The sequence below is a fragment of the Artemia sp. Qi Xiang Cuo genome, chromosome 9, assembly GCF_049724085.1.
Source record: "Artemia sp. Qi Xiang Cuo chromosome 9, ASM4972408v1, whole genome shotgun sequence".
Classification (NCBI taxonomy): domain Eukaryota; kingdom Metazoa; phylum Arthropoda; class Branchiopoda; order Anostraca; family Artemiidae; genus Artemia; species Artemia sp. Qi Xiang Cuo.
In genome coordinates, this window is record NC_142802.1 from 76,001,395 (window position 1) to 76,027,833 (window position 26,439).

At 33.8% G+C, this 26,439-nt stretch overlaps 1 protein-coding gene across 1 annotated transcript in view; it reads left to right on the forward strand.

Annotated features, from left to right (window-relative positions):
- Positions 1-26,439, forward strand: part of LOC148949030 (uncharacterized) — a 387,072-nt gene that overhangs the window by 77,247 nt on the left and 283,386 nt on the right. The window contains exons 18-22 of the mRNA XM_089095093.1: positions 1,664-1,828; positions 8,092-8,366; positions 11,993-12,349; positions 14,045-14,230; positions 24,212-24,381. Coding sequence (XP_088951219.1) covers positions 1,664-1,828; positions 8,092-8,366; positions 11,993-12,349; positions 14,045-14,230; positions 24,212-24,381 — 1,153 coding nt within the window. The remainder of the gene's footprint in view (positions 1-1,663; positions 1,829-8,091; positions 8,367-11,992; positions 12,350-14,044; positions 14,231-24,211; positions 24,382-26,439) is intronic.

Consider the following 26,439-nt stretch of genomic DNA (forward strand, 5'->3'; position numbering starts at 1 on the left):
GCCCACAGCTACGATTGTCAAACAGAGAAGACTGCGCTGGCTTGGCCGTGTCCAGAGAAGACCCAATGACCGCATCATCAAACAAGTGATTCTAGTTGCTCCTTACATTGTGGTTTGCATGAAGATTATATACCAGCATATTGGCCTTAGATAGCATAACGCTAATATTAGTTATTAGTAATAGTAGTTAATGATTGGGATAAAATTAAGATAAATCATTTACTTTGTTTTTCATTAAATCTTTATGATATTTCGTGATCCCAAGAGAAACAGAGAGACTCAAGGATTTTCATTGTTTTTCATAGTTTAAAATTTAACAAAAGTGGTTTTAGCTACAATCGGTTTTTAAATACATTCTAAGACCACACTGGCTGTACATGACGTACGAAACCAAGAAAGAAAAGGGTATAATAAATGGAAAATAAAATAAAATACGTGAGAAAACGAGGATTTTGTCAGCCAGTATCAAAATACGAAGATGAAAAACAAGCAAATATTTCGGGACCTCCGCCAAGTCGTCCTCAGTGCTAAAAAAAACGAAAAAAAAAATTAACAAAATCTAAGCTTTCGAAGGGAACTTGACAAGAAGAGAAAAGATACTGAATAAAAAAAAAAAAAGCCAGAAATCAATGAAAAAGAATTCACCAATTTGATTCAACAAATATTCTTTGCTTTGCAATAGGTTTTACCTGTGTGCAATTTCGATATTCATTAGATATGCGGACAGGTTGTCTTAAATTAGACTGGGCGAAAATATTGATTGAGTCTTTTAATATTAAGTTGTTATCAAAAGACTCAATCAATATTTTCGCCCAGTCTAATTTAATACAACCTGTCCCCATATTTAAGGAAAACCGAAATTGCAGACAGGTAAAATGTATTTCTCCTGGGGCTGTGGGGGGGGGGGTCATGTTATATCCAAATGCATAGTCATTGGCCCTTTCAACTATGTTTAACAATCTTCTTAGTCACTTAAAAAGGGCACTAGAACTTTTAATTTCCGTTCAAATGAGGCCTCTCACAATATTCTAGGGTTAATACGATCACCCCTTAAAAATAAAATAAAAATAAAATAAAAAACACGCATCCGTGATCTTTCTTCTGGCAAAAAATATAAAATCCCATATTTTTCCAGAAAGGAGCTAGAAATCTCTACAGTATGGTTTTCTGATACGCTGAATCTGATGGTGTGATTTTCATTAATATTCTATGACTTTTAGGAGGGGATTCCCTCTTTCTTTTGAAAATCTGGCAAAGTTTTTCAGGCTCGTAGCCGTTAATGGGTAGGACTAAACTTAATGAAACTTATATATTTGAAATTTGCATAATAAGCCAATTATTTTTTATGTATCTATTGGAATTTAAATTATGTTGTTTAGAGTTTCAGTTACAATTGAGTCGTGTCGCTCCTTACTTACAGTTCGTTGCCACGAATTGTTTGATATAGATTCTCAAGAGAAAAAAAATGATTTTCTACTTTCTTATATTTTAAAACGAGTTAATTGAAAAAAATATAATTTGTCGTTGATTAACAGTGTTTATGTCTTGCTGTAAATAAAAAGTTACTCTGCTCTACACTATCTTCTTTGAGTCTGAATCAGACTGTATATTGTAATTTTATTATATTTTACGGACTTTGCCTTTCTGGACTTTGTATTTATAGGAATTGGTCTGCTTACGACGGAAAAGAAAGACGTGCTAATTAATCTCTCAAGTAAACAGGAAAATATTTTAAGTCTAAAAATCGTGAAAGATGATACGAATATGAAATCCTTAAAATTGTCTACTTCGCTGTCAATTGGGGATGGAGATGTTTCTCAATATAAAGGTTTGTATTACGTTCTGTAAAACCTTGTAGTAAATTTTTTAGCTGATATATGCTAGGTTTTCTGGGCCTCTAGACCAGTTAAAACCCATATTTCAACGATAATACGCATTATTATTGCGTTTATTAACTCATTATTACCATATTAACATACAATTTAACCTGTTATTATCTTTTAGATAATTTCGGAGACCACACTGCCTTTCCATGACGATAAAATAAAAGTTCAAAATAGGGATAAAATCTTTTTAATTGACAGTGTATAATAAATTTCACAAAAAAACAGATATTGCGGTCACATATACAATGATCGTCACTACTGTTTTACTACTGATGACGGTCACTGTATATCTGACCGAAATATCTGGTATTTTTTGGGAAATTTATTATACACTGTCTATTAAAAAGGATTTTATCCCTATTTTTAACTTTTATTTTATTGTTATTATCTTTATAAACAATAAATAGAACAATAGAGAAATTTTTATACAAGACAGTGGAATGCAACTTTAAATGAATATTTCGACCCTATATCCAACTGCCGTCCTCAGCAAAACAAATGAAGGAAAAATTAATATAAAAGAAACTCACATTAAAATTCAATCATTAAATCTGAAAAAAAGTTTGTTTAAATTTTAAAACAGCCCTAGCATCATTACTTCAAGGAAGTTCAACCAGGACTGGTACACGAAGCGAAGTGAAAAAAGATTATTCATTCAAATGGAATAAAAAACACTTACAGACAAGCTCTTAAAGCTAATCTTACCTTTTTGGCAGCCAGCCTAGAAGGTCTATCCGTAACAGGTTGAGTGGAATTATTTACTGTTTTTTTAATATAACTAGTTAAATCATTTCTAATTAAATTTGTATATAAGGCTTTAAGCAAATCTTCCCCCAAATCCCTATTTAAACAAATATTAATATTTATTTTGATTTTAATTTCTAAATTTTGATGAGTTCTACCAACATATTGTATGCCCACATATTGCAAAATCACCTCACAATTGTATAATAAATTTCTCCCCCGAGGTAGTTTTTGCCCAAAGTTTTACGGTTTACCAAAATTATATAAGCAAGGTATTCCCTTAAGGACTATTGTAGCATGTACGAAAGCCCCTGCTTCCAATATTTGAAAGTGGCTGTGTACAGCCTTCAAACCTTTGCTCTATTCTCAAAAATCGTACATAAGTAATTTGGTGGATCTCGTGGAAAAACTTAAAAATGCGAGTATTTCAGACTACACTGTAGCAGGTACTTTCGACATAGTTTCTATGTATACAAATATTGATCTAGCAATATAAGAGCAATTATTAAAAAATAAAAAAGAAGAAAATTATCATTTAATAAAAGATTCAACAACAGGAATTAATTGCGAGGTTTTAACGTCTCTAGTCAAAATTTGAAATAAGTACTCAATGTATTTTCAGTTCCGTAATTCTTTTTATCAACAAATAAATGGCCTCCCCATGGGGGCATTTCTATCCAGGTTATTAGCAAATATTGATGTAGAACACGTTGGAAATTGGACTTTAAATTACCGTTTCTGGATGTATTAATTATTCGTAGCATTGATAAACTGGATTTTACAATTTACAGAAAACCCACATAAAATAACAGATATCTACATTTTAAATGCAATCATCCCCCACAAGTTAAAAGAGGTGTTATTACCTCTCTTGTCGATCGTGCCCTAAACATTTGCTCTGAATCTTACATACTTTTTGGAAAAAGTTATCCTATTGTCTTTATTAACAATACGATTAGCCGAAGATTGGCAAGACACTCCCGTAAAATCAAGGGTCTTTTACCGTGTGAAGTTCCTGCCAAGCCCTCAAATATAATTTACCTTCCATATATTCCAAAAGTCACTACAAGTTATAAAAAAGTTCGCACACAAAATATTTTTTATGTAATATTTACCAATAATTTTACAATCATGAACCTCATAAACTCTGGTAAAGATATAGCCCCAGTTACTCGCCAAAGAGGTGTTTATCAAATTACATGTGACTGTGGCCACTTTTATGTTGGTAGAACCCATTGAAATTTAGAAAAACACCTACAACAACACAACAACGACATAACTAAAGCTTTAAATTCTAATCGTACAAATATTTCTTTTGATTCTGCTTTAAGCAGTCATATCTATGATAACCCTAGCCATAAAATGCTTTTTGAAGAAACTTACCTTATTAGCAATGATTTAGGCATAAAACAGGTTATTCGAGAGGCAATTGAAATTAAAATCAAAATAAATAGTAGTATTTCTTTAAATAGGGATTTGGGGAAAGACTCACTTAATGCCTTATATACAAATTTAATTAGAAATGAGCTAATTAATTATATTACAAAATCAGTAAATAATTCCAATCAACGTGTTACGGATAGACCTTCTAGGCTGGCTGCCAAAAAGGCAAGATCAGCTTTAAGAGCTTGCTTGGAAGTGTTTTTTATTCCATTTGAATGAATTGTCTTTTTTCGCTTCGCTTGGTGTACCAGTCCTGGTTGAAATTCCTTGAAGTAATGATGCTAGGGCTGTTTTGAAAATTAAAAAAAAAACTTTTTTCAGCTTTAATGATTGAATTTTAATGTGAGGTTCTTTATATTGGTGTTTTCTTCGTTTGTTTTGCTGAGGACGGCCCTTGGATATAGGGTCGTAATATTCATATAAAGTTTCGTTCCACTGATTTATATAAAACTTTCTTTATTGTTCTACTTATTGTTTATGATGGAAAGGCAGTGTGGTCTTCGTCGCTATTCATTATTATCTTTTTATATTTTTTATTTGTCTACTTTCTTTTTTTTAACATTTGCAGGCTCTAACACATATCTTTCCTTTTTTTCTTTGAAAAAAGTGTTTCCTGAATATATCTCCATCGACCCTATTCTCTTGAATGCACTTGTATTGTAAAAACTAATTTCGTGTAAAAACATGTTTTTTGTGGTTAAGCGCTATGTAGAAATTATTAAAAGAAAGTTTTTTTTCATATAGTATGCTTTTAGCTAGTTATTTTTTTTTAATGTTTATTAAGGAGATGCTGCACCGTCGGCGTAAAATAGTAATCATCTTCAAAATTCGCAATCAAATGGTATCTACAATTTATTTATTGTTTTAAAAAATAAAGTTGTGAAACAGAGTCAAACTTTAGCGTAAAGAGCGAGACGTTAAGGAGGGGACAGCTCCTTTTATATACGGAACAATTTCTGTTCGTTTTAAGTTTAAATGTCGCTCCTTACTTTCAGTTAAAAAAACTTGTTTTTTTTTAATTTAGTTTCTGAACGTTTTTGAATTAATGCAGCTTTGATTTTGGCTCACCGTACATGAATAATTAAAACGAAATTTGCATATTAATTTTGGTTTTTTTTGGCTAAATGGCTTTCTCAAAATTTTGACCTGACGTAACTTACGTAACGAACTTCTATATTCGTATATTTTTATTACGCGCATTAGAGGGTTTGCCCCCTAGTCAATACCCCCTAGTCAATGCTAAAGTTCAAATTTTGTTCCATTTCTTTAAGAATGACCCCTTAATCACAAAGGCCGTTAATTAGAATAAATAGCTCTGATGAAAGTAAAAAAAAACCTTTAGCGTAAAGAGCGAGGTAACAACTAGGGGGCAAACCCAATATTATACGCAATAATGTCTGCTCGTTTTAAGTTTTGATGTTGCTCCTTACTTTCAGTTGAAAAAATTGTTTTTTTTTATTTAATTTCTGATCGTTTTTATAAATAATGCTAGGAAATCTGACCCCCTCCCCCTTTATAGCAATATCCCTTCCCCCATGAAAACTTCCTCCACGGAAAGATCCTCCCACGTAACCCCCGACCCCCCCCCCCCATCCCGACTACCAGAAAAAATCCCCCCTGAAAACTTCTGTATACTTCCCAATAACCAATACTTTATGTAAACATTGGGAAAAGTTCATAACTTGCAGAACTTCCCCAGGGGACTGTGTGGGATTAAGTCATCCATAAAGCCCTAGTTATTGTATGTTTTGACCATGCTGAACAAAATGGCTATCTCAAAATTTTAATCGGGTGACTTTGGGAAAAAAAAAGCGGGGAGGGGGCCTAGTTGCCCTGCATTTTTTGGTCACTTAAAAAGGGCACTATAACTTTAAATTTCCGTTCGAACAAGCCCTCCTGCGATAATGTAGGACCACTGGGTCGATACGATCACCCCTGAAAAAAAAATGACGCATTCGTGATCTTTCTTCTGACAAAAAATACAAAATTCAACATTTTTGCAAATAGGAGATTGAAACTTCTATAGTAGGGTTCTCTGATACTCTGAATCTGATGATGGGATTTTCATTATAGGGCTATGACCTTTTGGGGGTGTTTCCTCCTTTTTTGAAAACACGGCAAATTTTCTCAGGCACGTAACTTTTGATTGGTAAGACTAAACTTGATAAAACTTATATATTTGGAATCAGCATAAAAAATATGATTCTTTTGATATGTCTATCGGTATCAAAATTCTGTTTTTTTAGAGTTTCGGTTACTATTGAGCCGGGTCACTCCTTACTTACAGTTCGGGACCACAAACTGTTTGATTCTTATCCATAAATTTAATCAATCATGCTTTCTCAAATGGACAAGATAATTCCCCACAATGTTTCCTAAATTGTGGAACTTTTTGCCGTAATAGTGAACAGTAAACTCTGAACTGTTAGGTCTATAGAGGAGAGGCTGCCATAGAGTTCTCAACTTGGCTGCCCACTTTTCTGACTATTTTTATATGACTTCCATCTCAATCTGTAGCTGTCATTATGGTGGTAGTTAATGCATTTGGACTCTCAATGAAAATATCGGTGATGTTCAGATAAAAATAAAGAGGGACCTTGATAGACATAATTTTATATCAAGTCTCACCTTCCTTTATTTTGATTAAAATAAGTCTGTGGGCTTTCATATAAAAAGACTCTCGTAGAAACTAAATGTCAATCAAGGGGTTGTTCTAGAAGAAGAGGCAAGACGCCCCCTCAGAATAACTAATGACAAGAGTGTCACTTTTCAATTAAACATATAACTGCTAGATGCCACATAAAACTGCAAAATGAAAAAAATGTTGATGGCAAAATCCCAGGGGAGTTGCAGTGATAAGATATTACTCTTGCCAATCCAGAGTTATATCAGATTTCGTACAGACAGGTTTTAGTTCATGGTACAGGTATAAAGTCAGCCATAAAGCAACTTGGAACCCTCCTGAGCACAGCTTTACTAACATCCGTCGGGGTGCATCGTTTTTCAAAAATAAACTTTGCTGGAAGAAGTGGACACACATTCTATCGTGAGTCCCATGTGTTTTCTTTTAAACTTATATTTGACCAAAATTGAAGGTACCTTTCAGCACTATTTGGGAGACTTGGAAAAACTCGGGAACATTTAGATTTAAAAATAAGATACAATATCTTGAAAGTAAAGTTCCAGTCCACAGCTATGGGCTAAGACTTAAGCTGTTACAGGTTCCATATTGATTATGCAATTCTCTTCAGTACAATTAAATTTCGAAAGAAAGGAGTCGAACTATGTTTAGAACTTAGTAGAGCTCATTTCTAATGAGTACAACCTTGACTTTCATCACTATTTATGTGGATGGGTCAAAATGTACAGAATAACCTGGTGGTACAGCATCCTTTCGAACTTAAAAAGCCGGCTGCTGCAGGAAAGGTTTCAAAAGAATTCAGTATTCAGAAAAGTCACATTATCATTATATGTTTGGTCACCAGTGGTAATCGGATACTGAATTTACAGGGCCCACATATGCCATTCACCCATACCTGTACATTGGAGTGGGTGTTGAACCCCTTGAAATTTGACCGAAGGACCGGCTAGAAAAATCGTAAATGGAGGATGAAAAACGCACCTCTATCTGATTTTGAAACATACGACTCGCTATAGAAAGTTTATAAATGGCTACTAACTTTTTCTTTAAACTTTTGTTGCTTTAGGTAAACATTTTGACATGTTTTTCAGTCACTAATTATAATTTAGATCTATTTTTTCGTTGTGCTGAATTTCCACCTAACCAACAATTTTAAGGCTTTACAAGACGGTCAATGCGATGATTAATAAGTAAACAAAAAACTATTGATAACAATTATTTGAAATGTGATAAATTTTGCACATGTTGAAAAGGATTCAGACCTCTAGTAAGTCCCCCAGGCTACGTCCTTGTTTATAGTCCCAAAAACTAGGTCAATTTACTGCGTCCATTTGCCCATTCGTTTAATTGTATTAATTATTATTCTTTCTTTGTCAGTTGATTTAGTTAACTCGGACAAGAAAGAACTCATACTATCCATCACCTCACCAAACTTAAATGCAGCTGCCAAAGGACATTTGAAGATGGGACACAATTCAGTCAAAGGGAATCTAGGCTATTCCTACAGCCTATATAATAATAAGAAGAGATTTGGAAATATTGACCTTAGAGATGCCAATCCTTCATCAATATTTAAGAAACTTGAAATAATCTATGCATCTGCTGATAACAGGGAAATGCTAAACAAAGATTCCCTCAGTTGGTATCATGTGGTAAGCTGCTTAAGGTGTTTTTAATTATTTTATTTATTTACTATATTCATAATAATTTATATTTAACTTATATTTATTGTATATAACTTATATTTAACAAAATCTTTCAAAATCTAGTTCTATAGTGTTATGATCCTAAAAACACAAGCGGTCGTATTTCAGCTACACGAGCTGTCAGATGCACGAGGGTTCAGTTACAGTGGTCAAGCTGCATGGGATTCAGTTACACGAAGGTTCAGTTGCAATAGAACCAATTTTTTTCCAATTTTCCAACTCCAATTTTTACAAGAGTGTCATGCTGGGGAATCCTTGGAGAGCGGAGTTATATCTCAATTCTTCGCTCTTTTCCGTTTTTAATTTGTACTCCTGTTTTCGCTAGTTTAGGTATTTAAAAACGAATAGGCTGTGCTCAGGCAGCATTCTCTTAAAATTCGCTGTGTTAAGTTTTTATTTTTAGTGATTGATCATCCAAAAATATTGAATATTATCATTAAAATAAAACGCACATCTTTACATGTTTATCATAGGGGGTGTTTGTATCTGTTTTATAGATCCATATGTCGTAATGGAGCTTTTTAGTATTAATAGACACGTATCCACCCTCAAGTTTTATTTGCTACCAAAGATGACTATTTAATAATTTCAGAATTATCTGATTTTTCGTTTGATAAGGATACAATTCCTTACAATAATTAACTAAAAAAAAAGTTTTTTTTAACTGAAAGTAAAGAGCGACATTAAAACTTTAAACGAACAGAAATTCTTCCGTATATAAAAGGGGCTGTTCCCTCCTCGACGCCTCGCTCTTTACACTAAAGTTTTTTATTGTTTTAAAAAACAAAGTTGTGAGAGAGAGTCAAACTTAAGCGTAAAGAGCTTGGCGTTGAGGAGGGGGCAGCCCCTTTCATATACGGGACAATTTCTGTTCGTTGTAAGTTTTAATGTCGCTTTTTACTATCAGTTAAAAAAACTTGTTTTTTTAGTTAATATCTGAAAGTCTTCTTCTCAACACGGCAACTGTCCCGAAAACATCATTCAATCCGAATTTTCTAGATTCATCATTCTATCTATCTTCAAGTTTTATTTATCTGAACACTATAAACAAGGAAGTATCATCTATACCTTTATCTCGTACTGCACCCATAACAAATGGGGCTTCCTTCTGTTACCAATGTATGTTAATTTTCTGCAATTATTGTAAGGTATTGTACCCTTATTAAACGAAATATCCAGCTTAATAATAAGTAATACCTTCCTAGTCGTACACTGAGAGACTATAATCGCAGATGAAAATCGGTTTTTGGCAAAGCGTTACTTTATCCAATTAATACAGCCTGTAGTAATTTGCCAGGCCAATTCAAGAGGAATGCGGGCCTTAGTGGCTAAAATTTTGACTCCAAAGCTAGATATGAGTTAATTTGGAAAATTGGAGGAAAGGAGGGAGAGGAAAGAAAAATAAACAGACGGATATACCAGACAGATAGAGGGGATGCCAGAGACAAACATAATGTGGTGCTATAGGAAATGGGGCTTGTTTACAAAACTTAGTTCTTTATGTGTTTGTATGCCATTAAATAAAAAAAACATGTTTTTTAAACTGAAAGTAAGGAGCGACATTAAAACTTAAAACGAACAGAAATTATTCCGTATATGAAAGGGGCTGTCCCCTCCTCAACACCTCGCTCTTTACGCTAAAGTTTTTTATTGTTTTAAAAAATAAAGTTGTGAGACAGAGTCAAACTTTAGCGTAAAGAGCGAGGCGTTGAGGAGTCGTTCCTTACTTACAGTTCTTTACCACGAACTGTTTGATTTCTAGATTTGTAATTATTCATTATTGTCATACTGAGATGTAAATACTCATTATAACGCCTCGAGAGAGGTGTATTTTTTAACAACCTCAAAAAAAGAAAAAATATGTAAGGCTTATAATTTCAATTTGTCTTCGTTTTATTTAAATTAATTACATTAGATACTTTATTAGTATACTGAATATTTTCAGCACTATTATTTGTCAAATTACGTACTATACGACGTCCAAGCTCGTCCAGTCTAAATAAACATGCATCTTGAAAGCATTGCCAAACGAATTTCCCTCCTTGAATGTCCTTGTTCCACAAATATAAAATCTTTGCTAAGAAACGCTGCCTGTTTATGGAAAAGTAAGCTTATTTTTTCCTCAAGTACGCTCTTAAAACACTTGAAGAGAACACTGGGTATTTAGCCCTTAGGTAAGAATAAGTCTTTTAGACTCTAAATAAATTGTCTATAGTCTGTTTCTTAAGTAGTTTCACACCAAGAAGGGTGTGTGAAAGCACAGGATGGCTGGCCCCCAACCCCCCAGTGCACTTCCTGGATGAAGGGCTACGAAACGGAGATCAGCACCGCCGGTTTGGACCTTAAGGGTCTAGTGGCGTCATACTTATTTACTTACTTACTTACTTTTTTCTTAAGTATGAAAAGGACTTATTGCCCTCAATATTCAAGAAATATAAATTCACTAAATTCAAGAAATAATTTAAAGTAAAATTTCAAGTTCTGAAATGACATTTACTTTTCAGCCTATATTTTTGTCGTGTCAAGCTCAGCACTGTGTCAGTATGTAAGTAAGTAAGTAATTTTGTATTGCGCTAAAATCCCTAGGGCCATGGTAATACAAAACTCAAAAAGAAAATTAACTTTTAAATATATGACATTACATAAAAATATCATAAATATTACGTAACATAAGCAAAGAAAAACAGAAATCACGAAAATCTCCTTCTGTGCTCCGCTGCCAATCTGAGAAATTGCCCTAAATTTTTAACACTTGCAAAATACTCATTCCTCATTTAATTCACCAGCCATCTCTCGTCAAACCTGTACGTTCCTTACACTTCATTTCTCAACACACTCAATTCTACACACTCATACATCACGTGACCCGCACTCTCGTCTATACTTCCACGCGTCGGGCAAAAGTAAGGATCACCTTGCCCTCTTGTATACCCTCTCCTGATGTTTTAGCCGAATAGCTGCTATAGTAACTCATTTTTCAGTTAAATACAGTCCTGTCTCTCTATTCCTTTGTCTTTATATATACATTTACAAAAGACTGCTCTGCTAGTTAAAAAGAGTCCTATTGATAACGCTAAGTACATATCAAAATTGTTCTTGTCCGCCAATATACAATTTTTGTTTTATTCTGAACGGAGTCCACTTTCTGAAAAAAAAATGGCTTTTGTTTTGTTTTTGAAAAGCTTCAGCGTGTTATAATTACCTTAGTTACCTTAATTTGCGAAATATGGCCAAGAAGATCTGTATTGCTCTGTGTTGAGTTTCAAATGAATTCCTCGATGCTGACAAGCAAATATAAAGATAAATCCTTGTCACCTTGCTGCTGTTCAGTGTCACCCCAAGTGTCTTAGAGAGTAGGAGAGGGGGACAGTTTTTTTAGCCCACGTGTTAACAGTGACCAAAAGGCGGGTATGGTACAACAACCATTCTCCAGTAGCTTTAGCAACAATAGTCCAGTAGCACCGCCAGCAAACAGTGGCATCCGCTTCTCGGATAGAGTGTGTTAGATGGTTGGGTATAAAAAAGATTTTCAGTTACAATTATAATTTGGATTTGTTTTTTTTCTTTTTTAGTGGGACACCACAAAGGGATATTCTATCGCGTTAACTGGACCAACTTCTTCATATATGAACAAACTCTTTTATAAAAAGCTTGTCGATCAAGAATCATACGAGCTATCAATGGAGGTTAAGGATGGAAAAATGGATTATTCATATGAAGGAAAGCTTGTCCTAAAAGACTATTTGATGAATTTAGATAGTGTGTTTAAAAGGTCGAAGAGAGAGCTTTTTAAAACAAGGGCAAGCTGGGAAACAAATGGAGCTTCTTTGAATCGGGAGGATCAGGTTGATGTGGAGTCGAGATGGCATCTTGGCAATTTATTGACTTTGAAAGCTAAAGTTGTTTCTAAGCTTCCTGTGGGATTTGCTGTAAGTTTCACACATTTTTTTTTTTTTTATTAGATTAAGACGAAAGCACATTTTCTCAAAACAATTAAGCTTCTAGTAAATTTTCTTATGGCTAGTTGCAGCTTTCTTTTTTCTAGGATGTCATAGTATCATCTACTTTAAAAAAGAATGTTTAAAAGGTTTGGTGGCAATAATGTATTATAGCTTACACATTAATAATGATTGTTCCAGCTTTCATATTGCTTTGTCACATTTTTGCCAATAGCAAAGTTATTTCTATATTACCTATGGGATTGGCTGTAACTTTCAGATAAGTTGTAATTTTTGTTTATTGACAATAAGGATAACAGACGAAAGCAAATTTTCTGAAAACAGAATTCAGCATTCTGTATTTTTTTTTTTTATAGCAAGTAATAGCTTTTTTTTATTTTCCTCGATTTTTAACTACCATCTGTTATTAAAAATAATCCTAAAATGGCTAGCTGGCAATATTAAATTTAGTTTAGAAAATCTGAATTTAAGATTTCATATCTTAAATATATATATATATATATATATATATATATATATATATATATATATATATATATATATATATATATATATATATATATATATATATATATATATATATATATATATATATATATATATATATATATATATATATATATATATATATATATATATATATATATATATATATATATATATATATATATATATATATATATATATATATATATATATATATATACACACACACATATATATATATATATATATATATATATATATATATATATATATATATATATATATATATATATATATATATATGTATATGCCGCCCCCCAAACCCCCCGCTTTCGCAGCCTTTAAATAAAAAAAAAGTTTTTTAAACTGAAAGTAAGGAATCCTCGAAATTTCGAGGATAAGCTCCCAGGCCCCAGGAAAGCTTATCCTCTAAATTTCAGCCCGATCAGACAACATTAAAGGGGGGGTGTGGTGGGAAAAATTAACATGGGCTATTATAGGAAAACGAGGTTTTTCGTAAATGTAAATTCAGGGGATAATTTTTTCGGTCTGAAAATATCAAAAGGTCCTAACAGGTCGAATTCTGCTTTGAATGAGTCCTCATTCATCCGGATCAGTTCCCAACTGTGGCCTGTAGGCGTGGATAACAAAAAAAAAGAGAAATGAAGTTTAAGTGGCTATATTTGGTTTTTTGAAAACAGGGAAGGAGTGATCGGATTGAGCTGAAATTTCGAGGATAAGCTTCCGGGCCCTAGGAAAGCTTAACCTCTAAATTTCAGCCCAATCGGACAACGTTAAAGGGGGGCTGTGGTGGGAGGGTCGAAACTTCCGGCCCAGTTTACCCCATGAAGATAAAGTCGGAGAAAGATGAAATTTTGCACGTTTCTTAGTTGGAGCTTGGGCTACAAAATGCGATCACCGCTGTCTCTCTGCAACCACTAGGATCTGAAATCGCTTAACATTGTGGTAGGTCGCCTCTTTATAGAGGCACAAGTGTGCCTCCTTGATATATATATATATATATATATATATATATATATATATATATATATATATATATATATATATATATATTGAATTTTAGTGGGCTGTAAGTCAGACTGTCTTTAGTTAAAGTCAAAAGCATGATTTTATCGGTTTATGTTTCTGTCTTTTCTGATTTTAATTTACTTCTCATAGATAAACGGCAGTGGAAGAATCGGAGAAGAAGGGGATTTAAAGTGTGAGGGAAGTTTTAAGACTACGACGGGAAATCAGCCAAAGAAAATGGAATCGATTCTCAAATTATCAGGGAGCAAGTTTGATACTATATCAGGTCTTTTATCTTACATTAACGGGAAAGTAGAGAAATCGGCAAACTTCGAGGTAGGTCTTACAGCTCAAACTTTTGTGTTGTGCAACCCAAATTGGATATTTATTACCAAGGCGTTCATAGGGTTTTCCGTGTATAGTGTAGACAACTCGTTGTAAGTCTATAGACATCATATCCTGCTTAAAGAGGCAGTTATTTTCATGCTTGAAACTTCGTAAGATGGCCCCATATGTGTCAGTCTTCCATTTTTTTTGGCATCCTCTCAATTAGCCTGATAATCGGTTATATGCATCAATTCAAGCTACTGAGACTATCAGCCTCTATTGCACCATTGATAAAAAAAAAACAAAATGCTACCATTTAGGGTTTTTTGTAATTAAATATAGATTTTTTGCCTGCTTTGTTATATGGCAAAATTGTATATTACGCATCAAGAAATAAGTAGAAAAAAATTAAATTTTTCTTAGATTTTAATCACTCTTAAATAAGCATAGTTTAATTTGTATCTATATATTGTATTTTTGTATCTATTGTATTTATATAGTTTGTATCTATCACGACAAGCACTATGTGCTTACTATTCTTGGTGATAGACAAACGGATTAATAAAATAAATAAAGTTGTCTATGTTGATGTTAATATTGAAACTAAATTTTAATGAGCTTTTGATCTTCTGGTAAGGCTAAGTACACTAGAGGGATAAGATGTAGAATATATAATAATTTATTACCACCACAAATTAAGTTTTCTAACTAAAATTAGATAATTAGGCACGAAAACTTTGTCTAAATAATTTTATTTATTCTTAACTTAAGGAATTTTTAGTCTTGACGCACTTTCTTTTATTCATGTTAAGCCTCTTCTACATGAGTGAATTCAAAGTTCAAAGTTGATTCATGTTTCATAAACGACTTAACACCCTCTCCTCTCCTTGATAAACAACTTGATATAACGGCCCGGCACAGATCCAAGGGGGAGGGCTAAACCCTTTGATGTTGTCTAAAAGTTGGATATGGGGAACCCTTCAATTGAATTTCATGACAATTACTACTTCCCCAGTTTTTATATGAGTTAATCTAATTTTTATAGCACATCTAACAACTTTTCCTAAGATTATCTTGTCGGTTATTTGATGTTTTGTTTCTTTCCTTCAATTTTAAGGAGTCTTGTAGTCTTCTGTATATGGATGAATTCAAACTGCAAGACTAATCCGAGGTTTTGTAAACGACTTGACACTCCCTGCTCCCTTTTTCACGCCAATTTTTCAGTAGCCTATACATATTTTTCTCACCCAGTTATTTATATTTATGACAGGTCTTTGGTAGAATAAAACTATGGCATTTAACAGACATACCCACTTTGTGACAGTAGGCTTACGCAATTGTGTGTTTTTATTTCTTTTCATGTTTCGATGCTGCTTAGTTCATTGACTTTCGCTATTGCGTTCTCTGACAGACTCTTAATTGCTAAAAATTAATGTTCCTATTTCGCTCTTCATATCACACACAGAATAAAGCCTTCGGTTTTTCTTAGCTGGATCTAGTAAAGAACAAACTCAAGGGAATTAGGCAGCAGTGTCACTCAAATATGACATTATATCCCAGAAAAGCTTTTCAAAAGATATGTGCGTTGCGTGTATTATGTTGTCAAAACATACTTGTTTATATAAACATGTATTTTTTGTTAAAAATTGCTTTTATTTTAATAAGGAGGTTTTTAATACTTAAAAAAGGTATCAAATATTACCCCTTCCTTTTTAATGAGCTCTTACACAGCTCTCTATTATGTTCTAATGCCCCCTCCTCCTAGTGGTAGAAAAGAGGACACATCAGTACTACCCTTGTACAAAAGGGATTTTCCTTATTGTTTGAGGTGAAAGGAGGGAGGGGGACTTAATTTCGCGTAGAGAGTTTTGGACATTGGCAATTCCAATTGTTTACTTTTCCTTTCGATTCGACGCCATATTTGAGGATTTTCTGGCTCTTTTTCCAGATGCATGTAAGTTTTTAAAAGAAAAACTTACATTTACTGCTAAGACTGATCGAAATAAAAGTCACCATTCATAAATTAGCTACGCATGACAATTTTTTCTCACGAGACAGTTAAAAAAAAAAAAAATCAGAAGTTACAGTTCTAAATTTTCGGGTATTATAGGCTGAACTTCCTTCCTTACTAGGTTGCAGCTATCACTGCAACCTAGTAAGCTGCACATAAAGCTGCAATTTCGCTGTTAAAATTGGAACTGTATCCTAGTGTATCATCGATTTGATTTGCAGTAGAAGTATACTTGAGATATAAGGCACATAAAATCTAAATGGACGTTAAGTAATTATCAATGTTCATCAACGTAGCATCAAATTTGATTATCTTAAAATTAATATACAAAAACACTCTCAATTAAAAATTAAGTGGAATTTTTTTTTAATTTAGAAAATAAATAGTTTTTTTTAAATAACAAGAATACAATTGGGAAAGGTTCAAAAACAAAATACACAAAATCAATGGGCCCTGAAAAAACAAAATGTAGTTTTTAATTAGTTTTCAAAGTTATAACTCTGTTTTCCTGGATTATTAGAGTGAGTGAAGTAACTGAAAAATGAATGATGTGAAGACAATTTAAAGCTATTGGTAGTTAGATTTAAAAGTGCAAATACAAATTAGAATTTTAGTACAAAATTATATTAGAGCTAAAATACGAATATTGTTTTTACTTGAAAACAAAAAAAACACACACAAAATAAACAAACAAACTTATAGACAATTAAAAGTGAATAGGAAAAAGAAACCAAGACAAAATTAAAAGCAATAGCAACTAGATTCAAAAGAGCAATAACACAATTATTCTAGGTGAGACAAGGTAACTCAAGTTGGTGAGTAGAATAGAGACGGAGTAGACGAAGTGTTTACACTGCAGTATTATATTGCAAATTGTTTATGGGCTGATTTTTGTAGATATGGGATTTTTTTTTTGCGTCACTATGATGTCACACTGGTGCAGGCTGATCACAGGTGGACAGAGATATTACACTGATCCTAAGTAAAATGAATACAAATATTAGACAGTCTAAAAATTTATCAATCTGTCAGTAAGCCATTTTTTGCGTTTTTTTTTACGAAGGTCATTTTTATTTCACTATTTAAAAAAAATAAAATATTAATAAAAATGTGAGTTTTCTTTATCAAGTTTTTGGTATTACTTTAAAATTATCGCCTACCTTAACTATGTAAATTTTTTTTCTATCTATGTTTCTAATCACAGTTTATATAATATACCAGTAAGTTTACCGCAGATGATTTCTGGCTCTTCATTCTCGGTGCGAACAAAAAGCTCCTCCCACTTATTTCTGCACTTGTTGTCCACTTATTGGTTGAGCCGGCCAAGTGGTTTTGTCAGTACTTGTTCTGTAGGTGATTATTCTTTGTCTACTCGTGAAAAGATCTAATGCTACTTATATTTATATCTGCAAAAACGTTCTCTGGAGCACTCGCACCTCGGTCCGGGTTCTTATAAGTGGTGAGATAGGGAAAGATCATACTGGATAATTATATAAACTGTGTTTCTAATGTAGTAATTCTGAACAGTCAAATTTTACATTAACGTTAATCTTAAATCTCTATAGAACAGAGGCGGTTTTAGGTGTGTGTGTCTGTAGGGGGGGGGGGGGGGGTACAGAGGGGGAACTTGCCCCGGGTGCAGAAACTTTACGGGCACAATATTTTAAATAGTTTTAAAAATTTGATTTTTATTAAAATAAAGTAGAGGGCACATTTGGCAATAAGTATAAGCAAATTGAATCCAAAATTTTCATGTTTCCCATATCTTTTCACATATAAAGTAATATAAGTTACATTTAGATAAATGAAAAATTTTGTCAATAAAAAAAAATATTTGTTAATAAATAAAAAAATTTTGGAGACACGGGGGGCGCTAATTAAGATTTTGCCCCAGGTGCAAGACAGGCCAGAACCGCCACCGCTATAGAACTTTTTTTTTAAAATAAAATGGATAGTGCTTGGGCTGACGATTTACACAATTTCAATTAAAAACACGGATACTTTGTCGCTAATCTTAATAACGTGATGGCTCGAAGTTGAAACCTTAAATATTGCACCATCCAAGGTCAGTACCCACGTGTGGCTGGAGTTGGTGTGCGTTCGTTTTTACCGAAAGTGTCTCCTAAGAGGGTGGATTATCTGATCTTCCTTTCCAAAGCCGGAAATATTTTTTGGTGCAATTTTTTACTACTACTACTACTACTAAAAACTCACCGCAGCACCAGACCGCCAGACATCCCATCTATTCAAAGCCCCCCTTTTTACACCCTCCCAGGAAGTTCCCATTTCCTTCAAATCTTTCTTTATGACGTCCTCCCACCCCAGCCCAGGACGACCTGCTTTCCGTTTAGACGGTTGGTCGAAAAGGACAATCTTTGGCAATCTTTCATTCTTCATCCGCACAACGTGCCCTAGCCACCTCAACTTTTCTTTCATTATAGCCCTAGAAAGCAGGATTGAACCACATTTTTCGTACAGCCTACTGTTTGAAATACGGTCAGTCAGCCGTGTACCCAGAACAATCCGTAGGCAAATTCTCTGGGAAATATCTAGCAAATCTCCATCCGCTTTTCGGAACGCCCATGCTTCAGAGCCATATTTGACCGCTGTCATCACTGTAGCTTCTAATATAGCTTCTAACGTAGCTTCTAATATAATTGCTGTTATCTTCCTATTCTTCCAAACTCTTTTTAACTGTGAAAAACCACCCTGAGTCTTGGCTATTCTACTTTTAACATCTCCACTGCTCCCACCGTCTTTACTAATAATTAAATAAAAAAACAAGTTTTTTAAACTGAAAGTAAGGAGCGACATTAAAACTTAAAACGAACAGAAATTATTCCGTATCTGAAAGGGGCTATCCCCTCCTCAACGCCTCGCTCTTTACGCTCAAGTTTTTTATTGTTAAAAAAAATAGAGTTGTGAAAAAGTCAAACTTTAGCGTAAAGAACGAGGCGTTTGAGGAGGGGACAGCCCCTTTCAGATACGGAATAATTTCTGTTCGTTTTAAGTTTTAACGTCGTTCCTTACTTTCAGTTAAAAAAACTTGTTTTTTTTATTTAGTTTTTGAACGTTTTTGAATTAATGCAGGTTTTGATATTGGCTCACCGTACATGAATAATTACAACAAAATTTGCATATTAATTTTACTTTTATTTGGTTAAATGGCTTTTTCGAAACTTGTTTAATTTTATTTACGAACGTTTTTATTAGTAATAAATATATGTAACTTACGAATTAACTTACGTATCGAACTTCTATATTCACAGATTTTTAATACGTATATTAAGGGGTTCGCCCCCTAATCAATAACTTGCTCTTTAAGCTAAAGTTCGAATTTTGTTCCAATTTTTTAAAAATGACAACTTAATCACAACAGCCGTTAACTAGAATGAATAGCTCTTATGAAAGTACTAAAAAATCTTTGGCTTAAAGAGCGAGGTATTGACTAAGGGGTGAACCCAATCATATGCGTAATATTTTCTGTTCGTTTTAAGTTTTGATGTTGATGTTGCTCATTACTTTCAGTTGATAAACTTTTTTTTTATTTAATTTCTAATCTTTTTCTTTAATAATGATGGGAAATCCGGCGCCCCCTTCATAGCAATGTCCCTTCCCCCATGAAAACTTCTTTCATGGAAAGATCCTCCCATATAAGCCCTGACCCCCCCCCCCCACCTACCAAAAAAATCCTCCCCTGAAAACGCCAGTATACTTCCCAATAACCAATACTATATGTTAACATTGGGTAAAGTTCATAACTTTCAGCCCTCCCCCCGGGGACTTCAGGGGATTAAGTCATCCTAAAAGACATAATTATCATATTTTCGAACATGCTGAACAAAATGGTTATTTCAAAATTTTGATCGGGTGACTTTGGGAAAAAATGAGCGTAAGAGGGGGCCTAGTTGCCCTCTATTTTTTTTGGTCACTGAAATAGGACACTAGAATTTTTAATTTCCGTTCAAATAAGCCCTCTCGCGATATTCTAGGACCACTGGATCGACACGATCACCCCTGGAAAAAAAAAACAACAACAAAAATAAGCCCGCATCCGTGATCTTTCTTCTGGCAAAAAATGCAAAATTCCACATTTTTGTAGATAGAGCTTGAAACCTCTACAGTATGGTTCTCTGATACGCTGAATATGATGGTGTGATTTTCATTAAGGTTCTATAACTTTTAGGGGGTCTTTCTCCCTTTTTTCGAAAATCAACCAAATTTACTCAGGCGCTTAACTTTTGATGGGTAGGACAAAACTTAATTCAACTTATATATTTGAAATCAGCATAAAAATCTGATGCTTTTGATGTATCTATTGATATTAAAATTCCTTTTTTTAGAGTTTCGGTTACTATTGAGCCGGGTCGCTCCTTACTTACAGTTCGTTACCACGAACTGTTTGATACTATCGAGGAAAGTGAAGCTGTCCACTTGATCAATCTTTTCTTTACCCAGCGTCCCCTTTTCATCTTCACTTATTCCTAGCCTTAGTAACTTAGTCTTCTTAACATTAAGTTTCAAATCTATTCTAACACCCTGAACTCGCAAAACCTGTAAAATTTCGTTCCCATTTTGCTCACACTTTCATCTAGGATGCTTAAATCATCAGCATAATCTAAGTCCAGGAGACTTTTTCCTCCCAATTTGATTCCGTGGTCTCCCATTGCCTTTTCTGTGCTGCTTAAGACAAAGTCCATCAAAATAATCCATATAAAGGGGGATAGAACACAACCCTGAGTAACTCCTGGTTTAATACAAAACCAGCTGCTACCTCATTTCCTTCCTTAACCGCAGTAGTATTATTCTCGTACATAGCACTTATAACTTTAATGTATTTGTCTGGTATACCATGCAAGGATAAGACCTTTGCCAAAGCTCTTCTATCTACAGAATTGAAGGCTTACTCATAATCTATAAAACTGAGGACCAAGGGTGTTTGACAACTCAGGCACTTCTCAATTATCAACCTATGAATGAAAATTCAATCGACACATCTCTACCTTTTCTAAAACTGCACTGTTCTTCTCTTAAAACTATGTCTACAGCATCTCTAACTCTAAAAAGTATCATATTACTAAGTAATTTGCTGCCTACATAGACCAGACTAATGCCTCGATAATTACCACATTCACTCTTATCACCTTTCTTATAAAATGGCTTAATCAAGGTTTTCCTAAAATCGTTAGGTACTTCCCCTTTTCCAAAAATCATCGTCATAGGCATCACAAACTTTTTCACTTTCCTCTATACCTTTTCCTGCAACTCTATCTTGGATTACTAAGACTTAACGCTTTCCTTATCACTAATTGTGGCCCCGTTCCTATTTTTAACCGGGACAAGTCCGGATTGACTACTTCCTCTCAATTTATTATCATGCCAGTACAATATTTTACTATTATAACGTCTAGCTGCGTCGACAATTTTATTCATGGCCTCCACTTCACACCTCCTTAGTTCATATTTTAATTCTATCTTCACTTTCTTTACATTCTTTTCGTTTTCATATGATCTATCACTCAGATATTTCTTGTACAAGCTCCTTTTCCTCTCTATTGAACATAAAGCTTTTTCACTAATATTCTAAGCTGCAGTCCTAGCTTTCTTCCCTAAGACACCTTTAGAAGCTTCACAAATTATTTTTTTAAAATTATTCCAACCATCTTTTACATTATCAAATTATAAACTCTTAAGTTTAGTATTTAACTGTTCCTGGAAAGTTTCTCTCAAATTCTCATCCTGGAGTCTACCAATATCGTAACTTCCCGGGAAACAGTGTAATTTGGTCAAAGAGACATTTATTAAGAAAAATTCCACAAATTGTCCTTTAGATGGAATGAAATTTTATGAAGTAAGGACATCTTTCTTATTTATTGAATAAGTAAAAAAAGTTTCTTTCAAATGAAAAAAGCACCATTAAAACTTGAAATACAGCAACTTAAACGATTATTTCAACGCCCTATGTGTCAGCAGTGGCGCTGGAGGAATTTTATCCTTTAAATTACTCTACATGGAAGGGATCCCGCTCGTCAATCCCCACTCTTTCTTGAACTTCAACCCAATCCCCCGGTTGTGAAAACAAGCTAGTTACTCTTACCACAATTGCATGCAAAATTTGTCACCATTTTGATTAACCTACTAGCCGTATAATCAGTGTTTGCTTTGCTCCAGGCTTCATATGCCCGTTTTCTAGCCTCACATCATTGTTTTCATGGCTGAAGATTAGTTATTTTTGTGAAAATTAGATGAAAACTTGAATCTTTTAAACTCAAAAGACTCGTATAACGTCGCGTATTTTATACTAGAGCTGAATATTAGTGATTAGCTGGAAGTTGCGGACACGGGCCTTACCAACATGTTTGAAAAATCTGATAACTCTCGATTCCTTTATTGGTCTTGATCGTAAAACTACATTTGTAATAGCCTGAAGCTCCGGGGTTAAAATATCCGTTTTATAACATAACCCAATTTTTCACACAGCTGAATATTGGTGATTAGCTGCAAATTACTGATAGAGGTAATCATATAGGTCCATAGGACATTGTCAAAATGGTAAAAACGTGTTACAAAAATTTGTAATTTTGATTCCTTTAATTGTTTAGACAGCATAACTATTTGTAATGGCCAGAAGCTTTAGGCTCCAGTTAAACGTTGTATAACGTCTAACATAGTTGTTACCAGAGTTGTTGTTGCCACAACTGAATAATAGTGATTAGCCGGGAGCTACCAATACAGGCAATTATATATAGATCGGTAGGACATTAAAAAAAAAAAATGTTAAAAACATGCTTGACAAGTCCAGTTACTCTCGACTTCTTTAATGGTCTTGACAGCATGACTATATTTTTAAGAGGCTATATATTCCGGGTACCCGTTGTATAAATTCATATAATTATTTTCATAGCTGAAAAGTAGTGATTAGCTGCGATTTACCGATACAGGCAATTATACAGGTCAATAGGGTATTTTGAGCAACGTTTGAAAAACCCGATTGCTACCGATTCCTTTAATGGCTTTGACAGCCTTGTAAGAAGCTTTAGGTTCCGGGAACCAGTTGTATAATATCACAGAATTCTTTTCATAGTTTAATAATAGTGACTAATTTGGGAGTTACCAATACAGGTAAATATGTAGATCGGTAGGACATTTTGAAAAGACATTAAAAACATGCTTGAAAAGTCCAGTTACCGTCGATTTCTTTAACGGTCTTAGCAGCATGACTATATTTTTAAGAAGCTTCAGGCTCCGGGTACCCGTAGTATAATGTCATACAGTTGTTTTCATAGCTGAATTTAGGTCACTTACCGGGAGTTACCAATACAGGAAATTATTTTGGTAGATGGAACATTTTGAAGAACGTTAAAAACAGGTTTAAAAACCCAGTTACTCTCGATTCCTTCAATGGTTTTGACAGGATAGCTATATTTGTGAAATTCGAAGCTTTGGGCTTCGGGTACTTGTTGTATAACGTCATGTACTTGTTTTCATAAATGAAGATTATTGGTTAGTTTTAAGTTACCGACAAACTATATAGTTTAAAAGAATGACCTGTAAAAAAGCGAAAAAAACTGTAAAGAAGAGAGATACATGGATAATACACGCCAGTGAAAATGTAGATTACAATGCAAATATTTCGGTCAAGACCTCCGCTTGACCGTCCTCAGTGCACAATTTAAAAAACAGAAAAAAATACTGATAAAATTCCAAGGATAAGATAAAAAAAAACTTAAAACAAACACAAATACTAAAATATGAAGACCCTATCAAAGTAACGGTGAAAGGGTAATTGAAATAAAAATACAATACTGAATGGCAATTCAGTTTTTCAATTTATGCAGAGCATTTTTAAAAGCCAATCGCTTCCCCGGTAGGATTTTATCACAGATTCTGTTAGATGTTAAAGCGTCAAATTGGCTACAGCTGTAATTTATAGAGTTTCAATCAACTAGACTTTAATTATCTGGAATTCTGTGTTTCAGTTACAAGTTGGACCAAACAATGGAGTTGACCTAAAATTTATATCTGATGTTAAAAACATGTCGGCATTAGCTAATGGGATGATTCAGCTACTCGGATCGACTTATAGCACTGAAGTTATGTACAATTATGCGTCTGATCAGGAATTACTAGTGGATTTGCATTTGAATGGGTAAGTTTCTTCTAAATTGAGCATTTTTGTGTTTTAATGCTTCTAGAAAAATACCTAGGAGTCACAAAAAATGTTAAATGGGAACGAGAGTGACCCAAAAGAAAAAAAATCGCTACATTGAACTCTATTTTTAAGTTTGAATTGCTTTAGCTCTTTGGAACTCAACTGAATACTCACGAATCTAGATTACCAGCAATGTTGATTTAATCCATATTTGGGTCGAAATAAAATTCCCAGAAATGTACTTGTTGTATTAAAGAATGTCCAAGCGCCCCAATAATAATAATAATAATAATAAATATTAGCGTATAATTAACGTTTGTTATTTATAATTCATAAAATTGTTGAAATTTGACTAATATTAAAAGGTTGCTTTTTTTCTGAGCTCACTGTAAGGTTTGATTTTCTCCGAACCTTTATCAAAATCTCTGAGTATCTTTATAAGCTAATTCCAACAGAATATAAATAATACTTTTAAATAATATAAATGTATATATACATATAAATTAATCAGACAATCAAGTCATAAATATCCAAATCTAATATATAAATACGACACTTTGATTGACAAATAATGCATCCATTTTATATGATCTCAGCACAAGGGTTCATTTTTCCTGACCTCTCGACCACATAAGTGAGCAATATAATATAGAGAATTCAATAATACACAAGTTTTCACTAGGATCGATTTAAAGAACTGAAGTCTTGTACACTACCGCATCAATAATTTCTAGTAAAATTACATTTGGATGGGTTTCTTCTAAACCGTGCATCTTTATTTTAATGGTTCTAGAAAAATACCTCTAATCTCACCTGACTTCACACAAAACAGTTGTTTTCTCACGAAGGAGCTTTAAAAACAAAGGAAATCGCTTTTATTTCTCACCTGATTAACGACGCTGCTCGACCTGCTCGGTCCTTGCGTATGTATTTATGCAGGCAGAATCAAACCCTTGGTCACGCATCTCCAGTTAATGGTCATTCCATTGGCCTATCAAAGAACAGGAAAAAAATTCGTTGGGCTCACAACCCCTATGGCTTCCCAAGGTCATAACATAATTTGCACTTTACTGAAAAAAAATTGTAAACGTTTTCACTTTTATAACTTTAATAAATCAAGTAATATTAACATTTTGATTACTAAATATCAATATATCAAACATTTCGTTGTAACGAACTGTAAGTAAGGAGCGACCCGGCTCAATGGTAACCGAAACTCTAGAAAACGGGTTTTTGATACCAATAGATACCTCAAAGGAAACAGATTTCAATGCTGATTTCAAATATATAGCTTTGAACAAGTTCAGTCCTACCCATCAAAAGTTACCTGAGAAAATTTGGTTGATTTTCAAAAAAAGGGGGAAAGACCCCCTAAAAATTATAGAACCTTAATGAAAATCACACCATCATATTCAGTGTATCAGAGAACCCTACTGTTGAGGTTTCAAGCTCTATCTACAAAAATGTGGAATTTTGCATTTTTTGCCAGAAGAAAGATCACGGATGCGTGTTTATTTGTTTTTTTTTATTTTTTTTCCCCAGGGGTGATCGTATCGACCCAGTGCTTCTAGAATATCGTGGGTGGGCTCATTGGAACGGAAATTTAAAGTTCTAGTGCCCTTTTTAAGTGACCAAAAAAATGGAGGGCAACTAGGCCCCCTCCAACGCATATTTTTTTCCAAAAGTCATCCGATCAAAATTTTGAGATGGCCATTTTGTTCAGCATGGTCAAAAATATGATAACTATGTATTTAAGGATCACTTAATTCCCTGAAGTCCTTGGGGGGAGGGCTGAAAGTTATGAACTTTACTTAATGTTAACATATGGTATTGGCTATTGGGAAGTATAAAGACGTTTTCAGGGGGGATTTTTTCTGGTAGTGGGGGAGGGGGTGGGTTTGGGGTTATGTGGGAGGATCTTTCCATGAAGGAACTTTCATGGGGGAAGGGGCATTGCTTTGAAGGGGGCGCCAGATTTCCCAGCATTCTTTAAAAAAAAGACCAGAAATCAAATATAAAAAAAATAAGTTTTTCAACTGAAAGTAAGGAGAAACA